The 20,324-nt window shown below is 41.6% G+C and overlaps 1 protein-coding gene across 1 annotated transcript in view; it reads right to left on the minus strand.

Annotated features, from left to right (window-relative positions):
- The window catches only part of LOC139640575 (disks large-associated protein 2-like), a 58,059-nt gene extending 39,913 nt beyond the window's left edge, over positions 1–18,146 (minus strand). The window contains exons 1-2 of the mRNA XM_071514753.1: positions 17,760–18,146; positions 17,007–17,690 (exon numbers count right to left, since the gene is read on the minus strand). Coding sequence (XP_071370854.1) covers positions 17,007–17,690; positions 17,760–18,086 — 1,011 coding nt within the window. The 5' untranslated portion in view covers positions 18,087–18,146. The remainder of the gene's footprint in view (positions 1–17,006; positions 17,691–17,759) is intronic.
- Positions 18,147–20,324: the final 2,178 nt, after the last annotated feature.

Below are 20,324 nucleotides of genomic sequence, written 5' to 3' on the forward strand. Positions count from 1 at the left end.
CTTTCCAGTTAGAAAGAAATGAATCATGGCAAACCTTTTCATTTACTGTCTCCTTAATCCTTTCAATAAAGAAACATCTCAGCTCAAAATGTCACAATTCTAATTAAAATGTGGTTTGCGTTACTCATCCCAAGTAGCAGGAAAAAATAATCAGGGTAGTTTATTAGTATTATTAGCAAGTACCACTAATTTAGCCAGCCAATAGCAGGTTAATGCTAGTTAGCATTAGCAGTAGGAAGATAAGATGGAGAGGTTAATAATTTAAAAAAAACTGTTCTTAAAAAGCCGTCTGACGTTCATCCAGTTAATGACTCAAAAAGAGAAACTGCTCTAGCTAAAAGTTGTCAGGATGTAGTTTTAGACTTGAATGAGGTGTTTTGGGGCCATCCATGCTGTTTTATATTGAGACAGACGACTATGTAATGTGGAGCAGCATGTTTTTATGGTCTAATTTCCATCGCACAACAACGTATATCACACTTGCTTGCTGCCATTTACATAAACTGATTAAGTGCTTTTTTTTTTTACTTGCATGATCATTTGTTAACCTTTTTATTTCCTATGATAACTTGTCTAAAATGTATTTTCTACAAATAATTGCAAGTATTCACTGTACAGTGAATACTTATTACATTTAACATTTTGATAATTACATTTAACCATCATCCATTTTGTACAATGCTGCCCCACTGAACCCCTGCCATCACTTGCCATGATTCAAAATGTTAGTGATAGTCTTCCACAGAAAAACTGGACATTCAGGACCTTCCTTGCCATAAATGGGACACTTGGGTGCAGTAGGGTAGATAACACAACATATACTCACCACAGAAATATACAGAAAACATTTAAGACATGCTAAATAAACACATTAAGACACATCAAAAGAACCATGAATTTATTTACAGGGAGAGACAACCGCTAAAACAATCCATGCCTTGATGTTTCCTAGCAACAGTGTGACGATTGAAGGCAAATGATTATTTGGAAGATTGTTGTTAAGATTTAGCCAAATACTGCAATACGGTAACTACAGTCCAGAGCTGAATTCTCATTACATAGAAATGCAAAAAGGTTGAGAACCAGACAATTACAATCTAGTCTCTTACTGGCCATGTACACACAGTCTGTTTTTTGTATCCACAGATGAACTTATGAATGAGAGTAAACATGTATATTTCTGGTTCCCATAAGAACTGAGTGGATAAATTGTATGGCAAGGAGCGTCACTCCACTCCACAGATCCTCCAGCACTTGTAAACGCCAGTGACCATAGGAACGATCTTTGCTTTAAACGTCTGTTGTAAACAAAGTATGCCCACTGCAACTGCCAATAGAGGCGTCTTATTATGTTACTACTTATAATTTATGCACTTCTGAGTGGCATGCTGGTTTCCCTTGGCACCATTAAATTAATTTTGAATTGTGTCCTTGGCCCTAATGCTGATTAATGGTTTTGTCTCAGACTCCGACTGCGACAGTCGTCCTTCCACCATTTTTTGAACAAATGGAAACACGTGAGTTCTGTACAGTAAAACACTGCACAGATAGCAACCAGTTGTCCAGCTCGAACACACATACAATACACACACACACACACTGTTTCAGTAAAAGCAAAAGAGTAGTTTGATGATTTTTCCATTCAGTTGTCAAACATAAGGGTGGGACACAACTGACTTTCTGTGATCAATGACTGAGAATTAAAAGCCGAGTTATATATAGTTGCCCTTCATTGAAAGCAGCTCAGTCACCACTTTCAAGCACTGACTGAGTGAAGTGGTTTGTAACGGACATGTTCAACATTCAAGACTCCCAACAATCCTTTTAATCACCTGGACACATGTTCTAAATATTACTTTCTATTCCCTGAAAAGTTCACAATGAACAAATTGTGCACATCATCTACAGGGAAACCACCACTGGTATCACAGCCAGAGAAACTTATACAAAGTTCTGTTACTTTAGTTTGTTGAAGGGACACAATAATCTTAGTAAGTTATAGCAAGTATGGTGCTAAAATCGGCTTTGTTGTTTTGTATTGACACCACAAATTCTGCGTAATCCGTTGCTGCCATTGCGCAGTTGGCTTGTGTTGTCACCAACATGATCTGTCCTCCCACAACTTACATAACTCCCATCCATATTTCATTTTTTATCAGAGCCACACATCATGAACTCAGCTCTGATTTCCATTTCATGGATCTTTTAAAGAAAAAAAACCCTGCAATGTAGCTTGTTGTTTTGCGTATGTCGGGTTCTGTCATTTCTATTTCACAGAGAACACAGACCAAAAAACAGAATATGGTTGTGTAAATGAAACAAAACACAGAGCAACATGTAATTCAGAAGTCTTAGTGGTGTAAACAGTATAATCAGTCTTTGAGTCATTTGTAACATGAAAAATGAGCCATTTTAACACCACTGTAACTTGTAAGGGGGGCGGGGCTGTGCGTAGGAAGCATGCTTGAGCATTTTCCACTGACTGCATTTGCAGTTGAATGTGTTTTCTGATGTCTCAAATGTTTTGGACAAACTTAAGGATTGAGGAAGAGACTAATAAGCTCAAGGGGAAAAAATGCACAACGAATTAGGATGTGAGGCCAAAAGTTGTGTGTGTGTGTGTGCGTGTATACATCACTGGCTGTAAGAGATCTGGGGCAGACGGCAGGATCAAATAATAAAGACAGACTAGTATAGGAAGAGGAACTCAAATGCCCTTTATGGAGGGAAGAAAAGCAGGAGGAAAGGAAAGGCTAGTATGGTAGGAATTAAAGTAATAATCCTCCATCCGGCATTTTCATGTAACACAACAGTGATTCATCCTATAGCCAGTTCATGAAAGCTTTGACATTTGCTGTTCTAAACATCCGGAATCTGGTCTGGTAGGTCTTTCTCAGGAAAAATCCTCTGGTACACGGGAAGTGATGCGTTTTACATTTCTGACAGTGGCAACAGCGGTTTGTTTGGAATAAATAGAAGAAGAACTTTCCCTCATATTGTCTGGAAGTGAGTGAGGGAGAGTGTAGGTGAAGGCTCCGTCCCATCTGTATTCTTTAAAATAGCGGGTGGTGATAACAAGGAGCCCTGCATCCTGTGAGGGGAGCGGTCAGCTAGGTTTACTATATAGGGAGTGAGCAAATCAATGGTGCTGTCTAAGTTATAAGCAGGACTTTGTAAGAGAGATTCGGCTGATGTGATCACGATTTTGTTGGGTTTGGGTCTGGGTTGGCCATGTGATAGACTGGCGACCTGTCCAGGGTGCGATATTTTTCCTCCTACATAGGCGAGGGGAAAACATTTGCATATCATACTCTGATTTGCCGGTGAAAATGCCCAACTCCTCCGCTGAATCATAGCAGAGGACAGACAGGAGCAGGCTGCTTCTATTAGCGCTGCTGACAACGGAAGGCTGTGCCTGCTATTGGCAAATGTTATGTTCAGCTCTTGCTTGGCTCAAAAGGAAGCGCTGGATTGGATATGGCTATCTCTTCTATTGGATTTTCTACAAAAGAAAAAACTAAACAAAACAAAAAATATCGATAGCTGACATACCAATGTTACTTAGCAGAATGAATTGCCAGTAAAGCTAGACTGGCAGTGAGTGCCACACTTGCTTTCTGTCATGTAGCCTAATTCACTTGATGCACTTGAGCATTTATCTGGTGTTTCTGATGTTGTGAAATTATAAATTTTACACAATTTTTGTCAAATGTACAGAGGCAAATATTACATCTGACAATGATCTCTGAAATATTTGATGTCAATTTTTAAATCACATTTGATATTGTCACTCATACCATGCAGTCCAATATGATGATACCTAAGAAGATATAAAAATATATATCAATAACATCTTGATTATCATAAACATCGAACAAAAAGTTCGGAAATTTGTGTTTGGTAGATTATTTCTCTGTTGTAACAGTGCTTCTTAGCAATACATTTTATACCGTTGGAAAGCCCGTTTATTTCCCTTTTAAATGGTGCCTCCTTTGTAAGGAACATGCATTTGTGGGATGAGCAGCACAGCTGAGTATGTGGGTTGCGCTCATGTAAAATTTGCCAAATCTTCTCTGCCAATGCCAAACAGTTTATTCTGCTGTTGCTATTGACTCTTGTTTTGAGCTTCCGGTACCCCCAGGTGCTGACAATCAGGTACCTGATTGGCACCTGATTGGCAGCACCTGTGAGCATGGGCCCTGCTACAGTGGTCAATTGGTGTCTGCTCCAAGAATCGGCATGCCACGTTTGTCTGATCTCGATAAGGCCTGTGCGATAGGGCAACTTCAAGCTGGTGTTCTACAAAAGCAAGTTGCGGCATTATTTGGAGTGAGCCATAGTACCATCTCCAAACTCTCTGCCAATGCCAAACAGTTTATTCTGCTGTTGCTATTGACTCTTGTTTGGTGTTGTTTGGTGGATTGGATGATTGAAGTCTATCAGTAACAAGGAAGAAACAAGACATATTGGCAATTTTACAATTTATTCATTTAACAAACAGTCAGGAGCCTCAGTAGCGTGTGGAAGAACCATACACAGCCACAACAGTCTGGCACCTCCTCTTCATGCTGGTCACCAGCCTGGTCACACACTGCTGTGGGATGGCATTCCACTCCTCAACCAAGATTTGTCGCAAGTCAGCCAACGTGGTTGTGTTGGTCACTCTAGCACGAACAGCACGCCCAAGCTGATCCCATAAGTGTTCAATTGGGTTGAGGTCAGGACTGTTGGCAGGCCATTCCATTCTCTCTACTCCCAAATTCTGGAGGTAGTCTCTGATAAACCCCGCTCTGTGGGGGCGAGCGTTGTCATCTTGGAGGATGGAGTTCGGTCCCAGACTGTGGAGATATGGGATCGCCACCGGTTGCGGAATCTCATCTCGATATCTCTCTGCATTGAGATTGCCTCCAATGATGACAAGCCTCGTTCTTCCAGTGATGAAGATGCCGCCCCACACCATCACACTGCCTCCACCAAAAGGTGTTACTCTATCGGTGCAGCGATCAGCATAGCGTTCTCCCCGTCTTCTCCACACTTTGACCCTACGATCCAACTTCCGTAGGCAGAATCTGGACTCATCGCTGAACATAACGTTCCTCCACATGTTCAGGTTCCAGTGCAGGTGTTGCCGACACCAGCGCAAACAGGCCTGACGGTGAAGGGCGGTCATGGCAGGCCTCCTGGCAGCCCCATGAGCCCAGAGATTGGCTGCATGCGGTCTGTTCCGGATTGTCTGGGCTGAGAGCCGTGTGCCATATCGTCCTGCAAACCTTGACTGCAAATCTGTAGAAGACAGCCTACGGTTCCTAAGTGCTGAAAGGGTGAGGAACCGGTCTTCTTGGGGTGTCGTCTTCTTGGGACGCCCGCTTCGCGGTCTGTCTCTGACATCCCCCGTTTCATGGAACTTGGCCTTCAGTTTGGAGATGGTACTATGGCTCACTCCAAATAATGCCGCAACTTGCTTTTGTGGAACACCAGCTTGAAGTCGCCCTATCGCACAGGCCTTATCGAGATCAGACAAACGTGGCATGCCGATTCTTGGAGCAGACACCAATTGACCACTGTAGCAAGGCCCATGCTCACAGGTGCTGCCAATCAGGTGCCAATCAGGTACCTGATTGTCAGTACCTGGGGGTACCGGAAGCTCAAAACAAGAGTCAATAGCAACAGCAGAATAAACTGTTTGGCATTGGCAGAGAAGATTTGGCAAATTTTTCATGAGCGCAACCCACATACTCAGCTGTGCTGCTCATCCCACAAATGCATGTTCCTTACAAATGGGGCACCATTTAAAAGGGAAATAAACAGGTTTTCCAACGGTATAAAATGTATTGCCAAGAAGCATTGTTACAACAGAGAAATAATCTACCAAACACAAATTTCCGTACTTTTTGTTCGATGTTTATTTATTTTTTTCCACAAATTTCCCAGCCATGGCACAGCAGATAACAATTTAATGTACTGGGAATGCGTAAAACTGCACAATTGCAGAATACTTTTAGTTCATTATAGTTTAGCTTCAACAACTGTATTTAACTTGCCTATAGTCAGTTTTGATTGGCCTGCCTCCCACTGCATAAGCTTGCCCCAAGGCGATGCAGCCATAGGTCAGTGGATGCAGCAAAACAGAGTCTCTGCAATAGCCGTGTTAACATGGCAATATTTGACAGTTAGGTAGCATTAGCTAAATCAGCCTCCTGCTGCCACTCCCAGCCTAGAAGAAGTGAACTCATGTCATAGATTAGCCTCAGACATTTCTGTTTAGACCTAACCTTAAGATGCTCCAAGGTCTCCGCATCTTTAGCTCTACCTTGGCAGATCTCATACCACTTGACAGCCACAGTATAATGTGTCACACTTGATGAGCATCGTGCAATTACCTCACTTAGCGTTACCCTTTGCGATCCCTCTGTCCAACCTCTCCTTTTACGAGTGCAATATGCAAATTTGTGCAAATGCTTCCCCTTGCCTATGTAGGAAAAAACAATATTGCGTCCTGGGTGTCTCCCTGCCTTCTGCCCAATGCATGCTGGGAAAGGCTCCAGCCCCCCGTGCCCCTGAATAGGAATAACCGAGTTAAGAAAATGAATAAATGAATGAATGAATGAATGAATGAATGAACGAATGAGTTGGGACAGCAAGAGAGTAGTGCCTTTCAGTAATTAGGTCTGGTGGAACCAAAAGCATGGTTCAGTTTTTCTTGGTCAGTAAAGGAGAGGAAATGCCTCTTCCTAGAGGGTAAAATATACTATTGAAGACTTTGGTAATTGTCAAAGAGGAGGTCTGGATCAAAGATAACATTTTTTAACAGCTTCGTTTGTGGTAACTGTTTTTTCAACTGCCATTGAAAAAAAAAGAGAGAGATCTGACAAATGAGTCTTTGCTGTTTAGGGTCTAAATGCTTGATGTCTAAAATCAGTTTGGTTTGAATTGAGGAGTAAAAAGTTGTTTATCATCCATTTTAGATGTCTAAGATTATTGTTCCAGTATATTACTTAATAAAGGCACCCTGCAGATTTCCATCTACTGCAGAGAAAATAAATGTGGGTTTGTTGATTCAACATGACATGTTAATTCAATAACCTGAATGACAAGTAAGTTCCATATTTAGTTTAGTAAAAATAAATAAATAATATCATATTTATTTTAGTAAAAATAAATATGGAATCAAGCAATCATTTCAAGTTGTCTGACGAACCATATATTCAAATTTTATTTGACAGTTTGACTCGAGAAATTAGCTTTTTTCAACTTTCATAAATCATTGTAACCAAAAATAAGTCTATAATTTGAATATTTCGAGACACTACCAAAGTCAACAAACCTGTTATAGCCTCGAGATATAGCCAGTAAATCAATTTGAGAGTAAACAAAATCTTTATTCAGTAACTCATAATGTTGGAATCTGATGTGTCCTTTTGTTAGTGCTAATGTTATATCTTAACAATGCAGCCTTATAAATAGTTTAAATTCTACAAATGCACTTCTATTCATAAATGTTTGCTGGAGACCGTGTTTGTGGTTTTGAAGCTTTGCCAATAAATGTGTAGTACCAGGTGAGACTCATCAGAGCATCTGTAGAAGGAATTCAAATACTACTTTACTCATGTCTGCAGGATCATCTAACTGGTTTGAATGGGAAAGGGATTCAGGTGAAGCAAACTATTAAGAATTATACCCATAGTGCAGATCAAAACACAGGCATACTTTACTGAAGAATTTTCAGAAAAGGAGCAATAGAATTTTCCTCACACTCTTGCCAATGATGCACTTTGTGTATTTTTATAATTCTGCTTGCACAGCAAAGGCTGCCAATCATACCCCCGAGGCTAGGGCTGGAACCTTCAAACCAGCACACTGTCATTAATGGCACAGCGTTAATTAAGGTGGCAGTGATTTTGAATAACAATTCATCTAGGTTATTAATAGCCATGATATCACCTATAATACTGAACAAGGCACTGGCTACTGAATTAACTGACTACCAAAAGAGCACAGCACATTTGTGGCATACTGTACCTTAACTATCTAATATCAATTCAATTCTAAGGGGAATGTTGGCAAATATCTAGGTTGCAGCCATAGCAACTGGAAAAGAACTACGGACACGAACACATCATTCAAATACATCAGCACAGCCTTTACTTTATGTTACTGTAAATAGCCATTAAAATAGAGTGTTTATAAAATATTCAATGGAGACAGTGGTTGCGCTAAACCTTACAGCAACAGGATTAAAATAGTGATTAAGTGATTGTGTGCTAATTACATGGTGTTGTGTATTGTTAGTGCTGCACCGTTAACATGTGTACAAATAAAAAGCTGCTCGTGTATTGAATGTCTATAGTGCAGTAGGGTTTAATTAGATTTGAGCGTGATGAAAACAAAGTAGAGTACATCCAGGTCAATTCCTATAAAGGAATTGCCTTTAATATCATTGATGATCATGCTCAGTACAGACTAGCTGCCTCTGAGCGTAGTCGTCTTTGCTGAGGATGAACTGTAATTAATATTGACAAGTCAAATTAGCCACGTGATCTAAATCAATGTGACAGACTCGCTGTGGCTTCCTTTGCCTGAAGATGGCGATTTACGCCGGCAACGTGCTGCATACTATACGTTCCGGTGCAGTATTGATCAGGCGTGCAGTTCGGTAAGTACAACTTTGTGTCAGCGTGTGCTGCAGATGTAGCAGTAGTCCCAGCGGACCGGGTAGCCTCGGCTCTTGGAACAACAGCCCCAGGCTCAGGGCTCTCCCTAATGCTCTGCCAGTTACTCACTTTACCCAATCATGCAGCTTGCCTGGCTATTTCTCTGCAACAATCCCTGTGCTGCTCTCATAGAAAGCAGAGTGGCCCCTTTTTCTTTGCCTGGAGGTAACACTTGCTCTACTGTATCTCTCCTTTTCTCACTATCTGTTCCTCTCCTGTCCGTCCTCCCTCACTCTGTCTTTCCTTTCACACCGTGTTCCCTCTCTGATTCGTCGGCCCGTCTTAGCGGGGCAGACAGGTGAAGGACTCGCTAGCATAAGGCACTCGCGTGAAAATTATGAACATTTGTCTCCTCCATGGGGGGTCAGATAGGGGTAAGGGAGGAGGGGTTTGAGGATGCCGTTAACACTGGCCATTCCTTTCCACCACACTTATAGTTTAATGCATATTTTACAATATTTTGCAACGTTTTCCCCAATATGTTTTTGTTGATGCGGTAGAAAGGCTTCTGAAGCATTTAGACCATATGCCACTATAAAGCTCCTTTGAACCCAATACAAATGAAATTCTTTGGGCCCATTCTGCCTCAGGGAAAAATATGCGAACACCATCGTTCAATATGCAACATATTCAACACAGTGGAGCAGGGACAGTCAAATAGCTTTCCTCGTGGGCTAGATTGTTTTCAAATGACTAGGAAGCCAGGTGAGCTGTAATGTGAGTGAAATGTTTGAAGCTTTACTATGGGTCTTTTACAGTTACACTTGTATAGAATATACCATAGATGTAACTAAGATGTCCAATGAGCTTTAAACTGGAATGTTTCTAACCAATGGTCCGGTGTAGTATTGATCAGGCATGCAGTACAGTAAGTACAACTTTGTGTCAGCGAGTGCTGCAGATGTAGCAGTAGTCCTGCACAGTATGAACTGGAGTTTGGTCCCGCTTCTAAGGAATGGAGTGTAGCTTTAACTGCATTGTAGTTGGAAGTTTAACAGCGATGAAGCTGCCTGTGGTTGTGACATAAGAAGCCATCTTTGCGTGTCATCTGCTTCAAAACAGATGAAGAAAAGTTCTCCCCACCCATGCCCGACTTGGGAAGGCAACATGATAATTAGCTGGCCTGCTTGTGTCTTCCTTCAAAGACCTATCAGCAAAACTATCACGCACGCTAATCTGCTATGCGTGCATTTATCCTCTCCCACATGAGAGTAGGAATAAAATGCAGCAATTGTCTGGAAACTAAATTAATCAGGCTTAAAGACAGCAATAAAGAAAAGGAATCATTTTCCTCCTAATGCACTGCCATTGATCGTCTGGGGCTGTGGTTAACAAGGCAGCCATCACTCACGGAAGCATAGCGCTAGCTCATTAGCATTCCCTTATTTCTGTGCTCATTTGATGCTACACCTGAAAGAACATGTTCTGCTGTGCCTTTGGGGCAGCGAGACAGGCAAGCAGCATTACACCATCATTAGTTACTACTACACACTGAGAATACTTTGTTCAAAAATAACCTTGGGACAAAGCATCCTCCCAACACAGAAGTTGATATTGTATGTCTGTGTGGCAGAGGTAAGCATGGGTCCAACACCAAATACAAACACTAACCTATGAGAAGTGCTACAGAAAAAGTGCTAGTGCCTTTGAAAACGTTCAACTTTGCCTTTGAAACTCAATAAACTAATAAAAAGAATTTCATAATTTCTAACTTTCCCATAACAGAATGCTACTTAGTTGAGTCAAAGTACTAAAAATAAACTTATATTACACATTTTAAAATCATTTGACAGTGTTAACTAGATCCCAGAGAACCCAGAGATCTGAAAAGAAACCATGTCCTTCCACCATGACCTCTGCTGAATATATAAACACTGAAGGTGTCATTCCAGTTACGGACTTATGATACCATGTTGTTTTAAATTGTAGTTAAAATTTCCGGAAGGAAAGTTTCTGTATTGAGACAAGCAAGTTAGCAAAAAAATGGCATCTTAGCATTGATAGCATTTCTTACATAGGGCTTTCAGTTGATGTATTGTAACACACCCTCTGGCGGCCATATTGGAGGTCCAGAGCTCTTGGGCAACAGTGGCCAAGAATAGCTGATATCACTTCTATATGTACAACTTGGTTATCTCAAAAGAACTGAGTAGACATGGTAATTTCTGTGCTGGTTTTGACTGGGAACTGATCATTTCCCCTCTGATATCTGATTCATTTTGTGTTTAGATAATGTCAGCCTGTGAGCTAGCAGCTAACCATCACTCTCTTGTTGTAAACACATCTGATTTGCGGACTAGCTAACGCATCTAGTAAAAACAAACATTAGCGCTGCTAGTAGTGGCTAGTAGTCGCATGTTAATATTAACCTTGGGTGCTTTGCTAAATTAGCCTGCTGGCTAGTTAGGTAGCTAACACAGCCAAACTGTTTGTTTAGGTTTAATGTGCTGACTCTTCTAAGGCTACAATTCAGAGTCCTTTGGAGTCGAGACTAAAACCAGATGGGGGCTACAGACATGTCTACCTTATTGGACCCTTAACTTTTTCTTATATCATTACTGAATGGACCTACAGCCACACCACCACAATCCTTTGCAGATGTCTCTCTTTTTCTAGCCCAGTTGTTATATATTTATCCATTATTTGCACACAGCCAATTCTCCACTGTACCTCCATGATGCCACAAGATGCGGTTGCTAGGAGTTCTGTGACACAACTGCAAAGCGTCTATATACTGTATACTGACAGGTTATTTATGTAACCCAGGCTTCCTGAACAAAAGAAATGAGTGCAACACAGACTATGGGAAGTGTTCCTTCACAGGCCCATAGATAAATTCTATTTGAAATCACTCCCATAGGCCGCAGTACACATGATATTTAATACATTCATATTAGAGATCATAGGGTCCTGAAATCATAGTTTAGGTGCTGGGATCTATAACTCTATAACTGAATGTGGTCTACAAACAGTTTCCCATCACTGATGTAATGCCTGGGACCAGGTTTTGACAGCTTATTCATTACAATTACTGGATGCATGCAAGTCAGCCAGATGTTGAAGCATACCCCTTGGACGGGGATGCAGATCATTACCCTAATCTGTCTCCATAATTTCAGATGGAGCATGTACCTACACACACATATATGTAGAATGGGAGTGGCCACGCCACGCTCTCTAAGCACAGGGTGACTGGGGTGTTTGGGCCTTAGATAGATCATTTGTTACAATGGCCGCTGTACATCATAGGGAGGACGCCAGCTTGACCTTCAGAGATGTTGCAGTGGATACTCAAATGGAGACATCAAGGAGAGACAGAAAGTTTCTCCCCAGACAATCCTTTCAAACTCACTGCCATCTCCAGGGAGATCTCCCGATTACACCAAAGGAATAGGACTGTACTAGCTATATTTCAGACAAGGACGCGCAATAACATTTGATTTATAGATTATGTGTGTACTGCAGAAACCTTCTATGTACAATTTTGCCTTTTTTTACTGCACACTCAACATGGTTTCTCACTTGCACAACATGTTTCAAGATCTTGGGACCAGGCCAAACCATTAAATTAATTATTTATCCTTTATTTATCCAGCTTAATCCTGTTGCGATCAAGTATGCCTGGCCAAGACCTGGCCAAGACAGCAACAGATTTATTTGCAGACAGAGTTACAATAAAACCATTTCATAAATACCTAATAGTCAGTCTCAGAAAAAGTAAGAAAATAGGAAACAATCCATTAGAAAATGCCCAAAGAATGCATGGGTATCAATAGTATAATCAACCAGTTTTATCAAGTTGACTTTTTGGAGATTCAGAAACTACATGCACCATGCATCTTCATAGGTACAGCAAGTTTGCTACAGTCCAGGGGAAAGACAAGGACAAGCAGTTACCAACAAGCAGCCCAATAGATTTTGGGGTCAAAGAGAAGGTGAAGGAGCGACAAACTGATGGCAAGGCATTTTACACACACCCTTCCCTCTCTTCTCTGTGGCACACACTGTCTGGTAGGACAGTCGGCAAGAGGCATGCAAATATTTATTGTTCACTCTCTGTGGAAGAAAATTTAACATACATGTATTAATGTATTAACAGCTGAACTGGGGTCCCCTCTGGGAATGCACTGTTTCATGATGAATGGTCACCTCACTGTAACCCTTGTGCCATAATTTACTAAGCCAGAGGTCTCTAGTCACAAGTGGCTCCTGGATGTCCTGGACTATCTGTCGATTCTCTAAACTATAGACATAACACATGTTGCTGTAACTCTCTTTCTGTGACCTGTTCCCATGTCAGCACATTCTGTGCGTCCTTGGAAGATACATAAAGACCGGTTCAAATCTATTCTCCTTTGAAGAAGTGTATATGGCATCCTGCTGTGTGCATCTCTTCCTCTCATGAGACTCCCTTTTTAATAAATATATACTCAAGTAAGCTGAACCTCTGACTCCACAGCTAGTAAATTGTATTTGTTGCTATAAATCTATAGTCCTGATCTTGTCTGATTCCTGATCTTGGAGAAGAAGTTCTTCTTCTTGGACAAGAAGTTTCAGTTTGGTTTCAGATATGACAATTAGACTGTCCTCACAATAATGCAACATTCTTGATTATATTGTCATCAGTATCAGGCAAATTAACTATTTGATAATAGTTTTGCACACACATAGGTTGATTTTGCCGCAACACATCACATGCATTATACCACTGAATCTGCTTCCATGGGAACGACCTTTCAAAGCGTGCTGGCAACTGACTGTAACTGATATAATTAAAACTGCTATTTTCTTGCATGATTTTGAAAATCTAACAACACTGGTTTGTACAAAAAGTGGGTCAAGGAAAAGTCATGGAAGAACAGTGTTGCACATTTTTTGAAAGCTCAGATGCACTCACAGCCACTTAATTATGTACACATCCCCATTTCCGGCAACAGCTCGCTCCTCCAGACAGTGAGTCACATATAAATAAAGCACAAATATAAAGCATGGGGTGGAGAAGTTAAGTTACTGTCAAAATGGGCATGAAGCGTGATTTAAGCAACTTTGAACAGGGTTTGATTGTTGTGTCAGACACACCAGTTCCAGCATCTCAGAATTGGCCGACCTCCTGGGATTTTCCTGGACTATAGTGTCTAGAGTTTACCGAGAATGGGTGAAGGGCATCTCAGAGTTTACAACTCATTGAAAATTGAAACAGATGGGCAACAGCAGCAGAAGACCATGCCAGGTTCCACTCTTGTCAGCTAAAAACAAGAAGACTAAGCTACGAAGAATTTGGCAGAATTTGGCATAAACATGGTGTCAACAGTACAGGCTCATGGTGGAGGTGTAATGGTGTGGAGAATGCTTTCTTGGCACACATTAGGACCCTTACTATCAACTGAACATTGTTTGAATGGAACATTGTACCTAAAAAGTGACCATGTTGAACAGGTGCATCCCTTCACTGCCACAATCTACGTCCAGCAGAATAAAGTGCCATTGTATCACGATAGCTCCAGGAACATGACAGTGCCTTTAGTTCAGTGCCCAGTTATCATCCCATATAGAGCAACTTTGGGATGAGGTGGAACAGGATGTCAGCAGCGTGAATATGTCGCCGAACAACCTGCAAACACTGAACAACCCTATGCAGTCAACACGGACCGGTGTGGTACGTTGCCAGCACCTTGCTGAATCCTTGCCTCAAAGAATTCAGGCAGTGGAAGCAAAAGATTGAGTACTAGCTTGGTGTAAAATTCCACACAGCGGTAAATTGGCAGCGTGGGTTTCTTAGTCTTAACAGGCAGTATATCTACTGTAGTGAACCATTAAAATGAAACAAAAAAGTAACCAAATTAGATCCACTGAAAGTTATTACACTCCTGATGCCAACATTTCAACATCTACAGCTGGCTTCCGTCATTTCCACACCAGGTGCTACAGAAGCTAATTGGATCTCATTAATAATTACTAATATTACTTCATCAATTACATCCCATGGAAGAAACAGCTGATGGCAGATGATGGAAGAGATTCACACCATTTAATTTAGAGTGCAGTGTCTCCATGCCCTGCCAGCTGCCTAGACCTGCGTAGCCTTGATCAACGCACATTGTCTGGCATATACAGTCTGGCATATACAGTATGGCATTATCCAGGCAGCTTCAAATATGGTATCATCATGATAGTTAGGCTATACCATAATACGGAAGCACAATTCATTGTATTGCTATACACTATGTAGTGCAATTTTGTACTGCAATGTTGTGATTTACAACATTTTACAAAGTTTTTCTTTCATTTGATTCTAATAGCAAGCAAATATAACATCCCTTAAAGCAACATTTCACTGATAATTCACCTCTAACTAAATGCTTCCCCTTTAAGATTTTCACTGTGGTCTTTAGTTCATCTGGTTTTTCCTTTGCAAATCAATTATACTTGATTTTGATATACTGAGCAAAAATAAGGAATCCATGAATCATTTACAAAGACCTTTGAGATTTTCATTTTTGTAATTTTTTTCCAATTCCATTTTCAAGAACTGCCATTCCTTTGAAAATCATTGTGTAATCTTTCATTACTAGAGTGGAAATGCAGGTAAAATATTGGTATATTATGGCATCACTGTCAATTTAATATCTTGAGGCTCACAATATTTTATTGGATTAGTTGTACCTCATCCCTACTGGGCTATAGATCTACTTATCATCTGGACGGGTCAAATTTGTTACTCAGTGTGCTAGCTACAGTAAATACAGTAATTAGTCTAATCTTACATCATCTGGCTTCAAGAATGGGTACTTACTGCTTATCAAAACTGCACTGATACAATACAGTGTTGTGCAATAACATCCGTTGTCTCCCATCAACTATTCATAGCTGCTATACACAGTAACATGAAGGCAGACATATAGTGAAAAGGATATTGGGACAGTAATCTAAGCTAGTCTTTAGCTGTTGACTCATCTGTAATTAATGTAATATGAATTTCAAATCAAAACATGAATATGAAGCAAAAGAATGGATTGTCACCTATTAATTATGGACTTTAATTAACCTCCATGTCAAACCATTTGAAACAGGAATTAAAGCTATGCTACTGTTGCACCCATTGTCAGTTGCTCTGGATAAGAGCATGAGGTAACTGCTGAAAATAAAGGCTTAAGGTTACTGTCCTAACACTCAGACTTTTGATTGTATGCTTTTGCAACCAAGCTTTTTGAAGCCAATACCTGTGGCTAAAGTAGTTCAGCCCCTTTAATGTGTCAGTGGGAGAGAGAAGACAGAGGCCTACAAACCTGAATATTACATCATGTGTTGCTATTTTAGTGTTCAACGTTCTACCACAGTTCTGGTAAGCATGCACAGACTTACAGCACCAAACCTGCATGTTTCCTACCTTGCTAGCCTATTACTGTCAGTTCTCAGTGTCTTCCGCCATGACATTGATCCACTCAATTGATCTCTACATCTTAATAGACAATAACTCCCTGAGGTGACCACACAAAGGGGAATCCAGATTAAATATATTGGCTTCTCACACTCATGGACACTGTAATTGTCCTCAGGAGAATAACAAAAACAATGGTTGAATCCAATAGGTTTTCCTGGCTGGATTTCTAATCAATACATCAATCAGTGCACTTTACTCAGGAGGGCCTCTATGGGAATCAGTGGAAATTAATCTCAATTATTGGTTGTTATATCTTCAGATATGTGATGCTCAAGGTTTCCCATGTATTTATCTCACTTTTCCTTTACCACTAAATTTCAGCCTTGAAACTCGTTTCTCGTTTGCCCTTTTTGGGCAGTTAATATTCACTGCTGTCTCCCATAGCTATAACGAAAATAATTTCTCCCATGCATTGTATGATGTCACACTTATGTAAAAATAGCATACTGTATATGAATTCTTAAGTTGAATGGTATCCCGATATACAGTTAATATCATTAACAGAGCGCTCCCTCTCTAGTGGATTACACAGAGAATAATGCTAACTATGCTTTATCATAGAATAAGTTTGAGGAATATAATTTTATTGCTAATAGTGCCAACAGCCAATAGTGCCAATAGTATTGCCAAAACCAGCAGTAACACACACACACACACACACACACACACACACACACACAGTCTAGTGGCTCCACAGGATAAGGCACATACCATGCATATGCAACATCATCAGTCTGAATCCCCTATGTTGCCTGTATTCTCTCTTTCTTCTGTCTCTCCTGTTTCTCTCCACTGCTCACTTTAAAATAACTATGAATGACAGTGGATTTAAAAATAAGTATAGTCCCACTCACCTGCAGGTAGTGACAGGCCCGCAGTGAAGGCTTCAGGTCCGTGTGCATCATGGGTTTCTCCAGATTGAGTGAAGACTTCCTATAGGCCTCCTTGGCCTGGCTGACAGTCAGTGTGGACCAGGAGCTCCTCTTCATGAATTTGCCCTCGGGTGCCATGGCCATGCTCTCGCAGGCCGAGCACTTGACATCGTTGTTGCTCTTGGAGGTCTTGAGCGACAGGTCTCCAAAGTGGTGGCTGTGCATGGACTCTGGGTAGCAGTGGGCAGCATGTTCCCCATGGTGCCGCGACATGACGCTGGGTGTGCGGTAGGTGCTGTCGCTATCCAGGTTGTCGTCAGAGCTCCACCAGCCGCCGGAGCGGTGCTTACGTTCTTTGCTCTTGCTCCTCTTGCTACCGTGTTTGGTGGAGTGGTGGCCGTGATGGTGGTAACCCCCCTGCCCTACCATGTCACCTTTGGTGCCGTTCATTTTGGACGAGCCCTCCAGCGAGTGGGACTTGGTGAAGAGCTTCTGGACGGAATGAACAAGGTGTCGGATGCGGCCGGGACTCTCGCTGCGTTGCTCGGTGGTGGTGGAGGTGCGCTGGTACTGCAGCGTGTGGAAGCCGTCGCGGTGTAGTGGCAGCTGTTTCTCGAACTGGTCCAGCAGGTTGGCGGGGAGGCGGTTGCTCTTGGTGCTGGCGTGGTGAGAGGACGAGGCGGCTGCTGCTGCAGCGGCAGCAGCGACGGCGGGGGAGGTGGCGGAGGCTGTGATGGCAGCGCAGTCGTCCCGTGTGGCGGAGTCGTAGTACTGGGAGCTGTAGTGCATTCTGGGGAAGGTGCTGCTGGAGATGTGGTCAGAGGTGGCGACTGGAGGTATCATGACCGGGGACATCATCATGCAGTCGGAGTGGATCGAGCTGCGCGGCGAGTAGCGGTGGTGGAAGTCCATGGGGCAGCTCTCTGTGGGGCTGAGCAGGTAGGACGAGTGGCGGGAGTCGGAGCCATGGTGAGCGTGGAGGTCGTGGGGGTGGGGGTCGTAGTCCAGACCATGGGGTAAAGGGATCTGGTGCTGGGAGCGGCTGCCCGATAAGCCCTTCATGTTCCTGTCTGGAGGGAGGCGTCTGCCTTCATTGAAGTGTTGAGACGGGGACCAAGGTGAAAACTTCTGGTCTGTTTCGGAGGAGAAAGAGAGAAGAAGAAGAAATGAGATAAGAGAGAGAAGGAGAGTGAAATGCACTCGGCGACCTTAAGAAGTCAAGAAGGAGTCACTCTGTTTCAAGTCCAAATCCCCATGAATCAAAATTACTATTAAAGTTCTCCTCCTATACAGCAGCATGAGAGACGAATACTCTCATGAGATACATTTGCATTCATCATACGTTCTCAATGAAAGGGGAATCCCCTTATCCCAGAGGCAAGATTGTATGTGCGTGTACATGTGAGTGAGTGTATGTGAAAAATTTCCCCTTCCCACTTCCCATCCTATATCCAGCACAATATAAACCAGGGATCTTATAAGGAGAGTGAACATTCTCACAAGGAGAGATGCAAGTTAAGTGCAAGGTATTGCCTATCAAATGAAGATATTACAATACATACTAGCTGAGGGTGACAACTCTTAATTACAGCATTATGAAGTTGTTATTCCCGCTGATCAAGCTGCCAGTCACAAACCTGGGTCACCTTATAACTATTACTAGAAGAAATTAGGCTATCAGAATCCATTTAGAAAGAAAAAACACTGTAAGTGTAACTATAAGTGCACTTCTTTTAATATACAGTAAAAACCCTGGTGGGGTTTTTGTCCAGAGGTATATGTCTGTTGGCTGTGGACCATCAGGTAGAAATTCTCTCTTTTTTCTGCAGGCATAGGGTTTATACTAGGATTCAGTGACACACAATCTGTGTGTCAAATCTCTCCACCAGAGAAGAGTCTGTTCCATTTCTGCCCGCAAAGCAGCTCGGAGCTATTCTTGCAGGCTGAGAGGGAATGTTACTTTTATAAAATATAATCTGTCACAGATTACTGATGAACTGAAATGAGTAAAAAAAATCTGTTGGATTACTATCTTTTGTGCGCAATTGATTTTATTGTTTTCCATAAGGGTAGAGGTGTGCAGAGCAATGTGTACGGGTATATGTATGTGTGTGCATGACAACAGGTGTTCTTTTTATGTCAGATGTCTTTTTATGAAAATGTCTGATTTTTTATGTGTGGAGGATTGTTGGAGCATGCGATGCAAGACAAATTTCCGTGTGAATGGACAATAAAGTTTTATCTTATCTTAATTTTCATTTTCTCTCCGAGCCAATAAAGAGAAAGCTAGACAAAAATAGAAACAAAGATAAAGAAAAAAACTACTATTATTAATAGTAGTAGTATATGAACAAGTTAATTAAACTGATCATTTAAATTGCCATAGTAATTTAGAACAGAAATAGTTGGCAAAAACAAAATTCTGACCCCCTTCCCATCATCCTATCGCTTACCTACAGTATGCTATCACAATCCAGCCATCAAAGTTGCCAAGTCCAAAGACTGGATGAGATTTGCCAACAATGGCTCTTGGTCAATATGGCATATGTCATTCAATGCCTTCATAAGCAAGAAAAGGATGAAGGGTCTTTCTCAATATGCATTCCTGTGTCCTCCATGCCACGTGGGACATAATATCTAACAGTCAAAATACAATTCCAAAACACAAGAACATGGAGGACGGAGGACAGATAAAGTTCCCATAAATTTACTTGACAACCAAGGATGCATCGGATGGTGACGAGAATGAATGGGAAGACTCAAGATTCATCGAGAGAACGACATGTCACGTCCAAAAAACTATACTCTACAGTATAAAATCGGTAGAACCTTCTGGGAAAAGGAATAGCTGTGTGTTTTAATTAATCGCACAACATCAAGCACACAGCCCATCTCAAACCTTAAAGATATAACCTCTGTAGTTCTCGAAAAGTTCATTCCCTTCCAAGACAACTCTCCACAAGGACTTTCAAAATGACACAAGGGGCAACATGACACAGTGGCAACATGACACAGTGTTGAAAACCCTGTTTCCTTTTCCTAAGACACCATGGTTGCACCCCAGTGGCTGGAATTTATTCATTTTGAAGAGACCATTTGTGACTGCTCAAGATGACATGCAAAGCATTTCACATGGGTTGCTTCACCAACTACACATCAACAATCCCTCCACTCATCATGTCTCAACATCCTGTTCCAAACAGAAATACATCGAATTACAGAAGAAGACACCATCAAAATGCTTTTTCCTTCTGACTTTAATAATCAGCTAAAGATCTGTTAGCATTTCAGAGCAGCATT

Source organism: Centroberyx affinis, unplaced genomic scaffold (genome assembly GCF_046629955.1).
Source record: "Centroberyx affinis isolate AG114_WGS23_722 - 3 ecotype Tasmania unplaced genomic scaffold, CSIRO-AGI_Caff_v1 ptg000290l_1, whole genome shotgun sequence".
Classification (NCBI taxonomy): Eukaryota; Metazoa; Chordata; class Actinopteri; order Beryciformes; family Berycidae; genus Centroberyx; species Centroberyx affinis.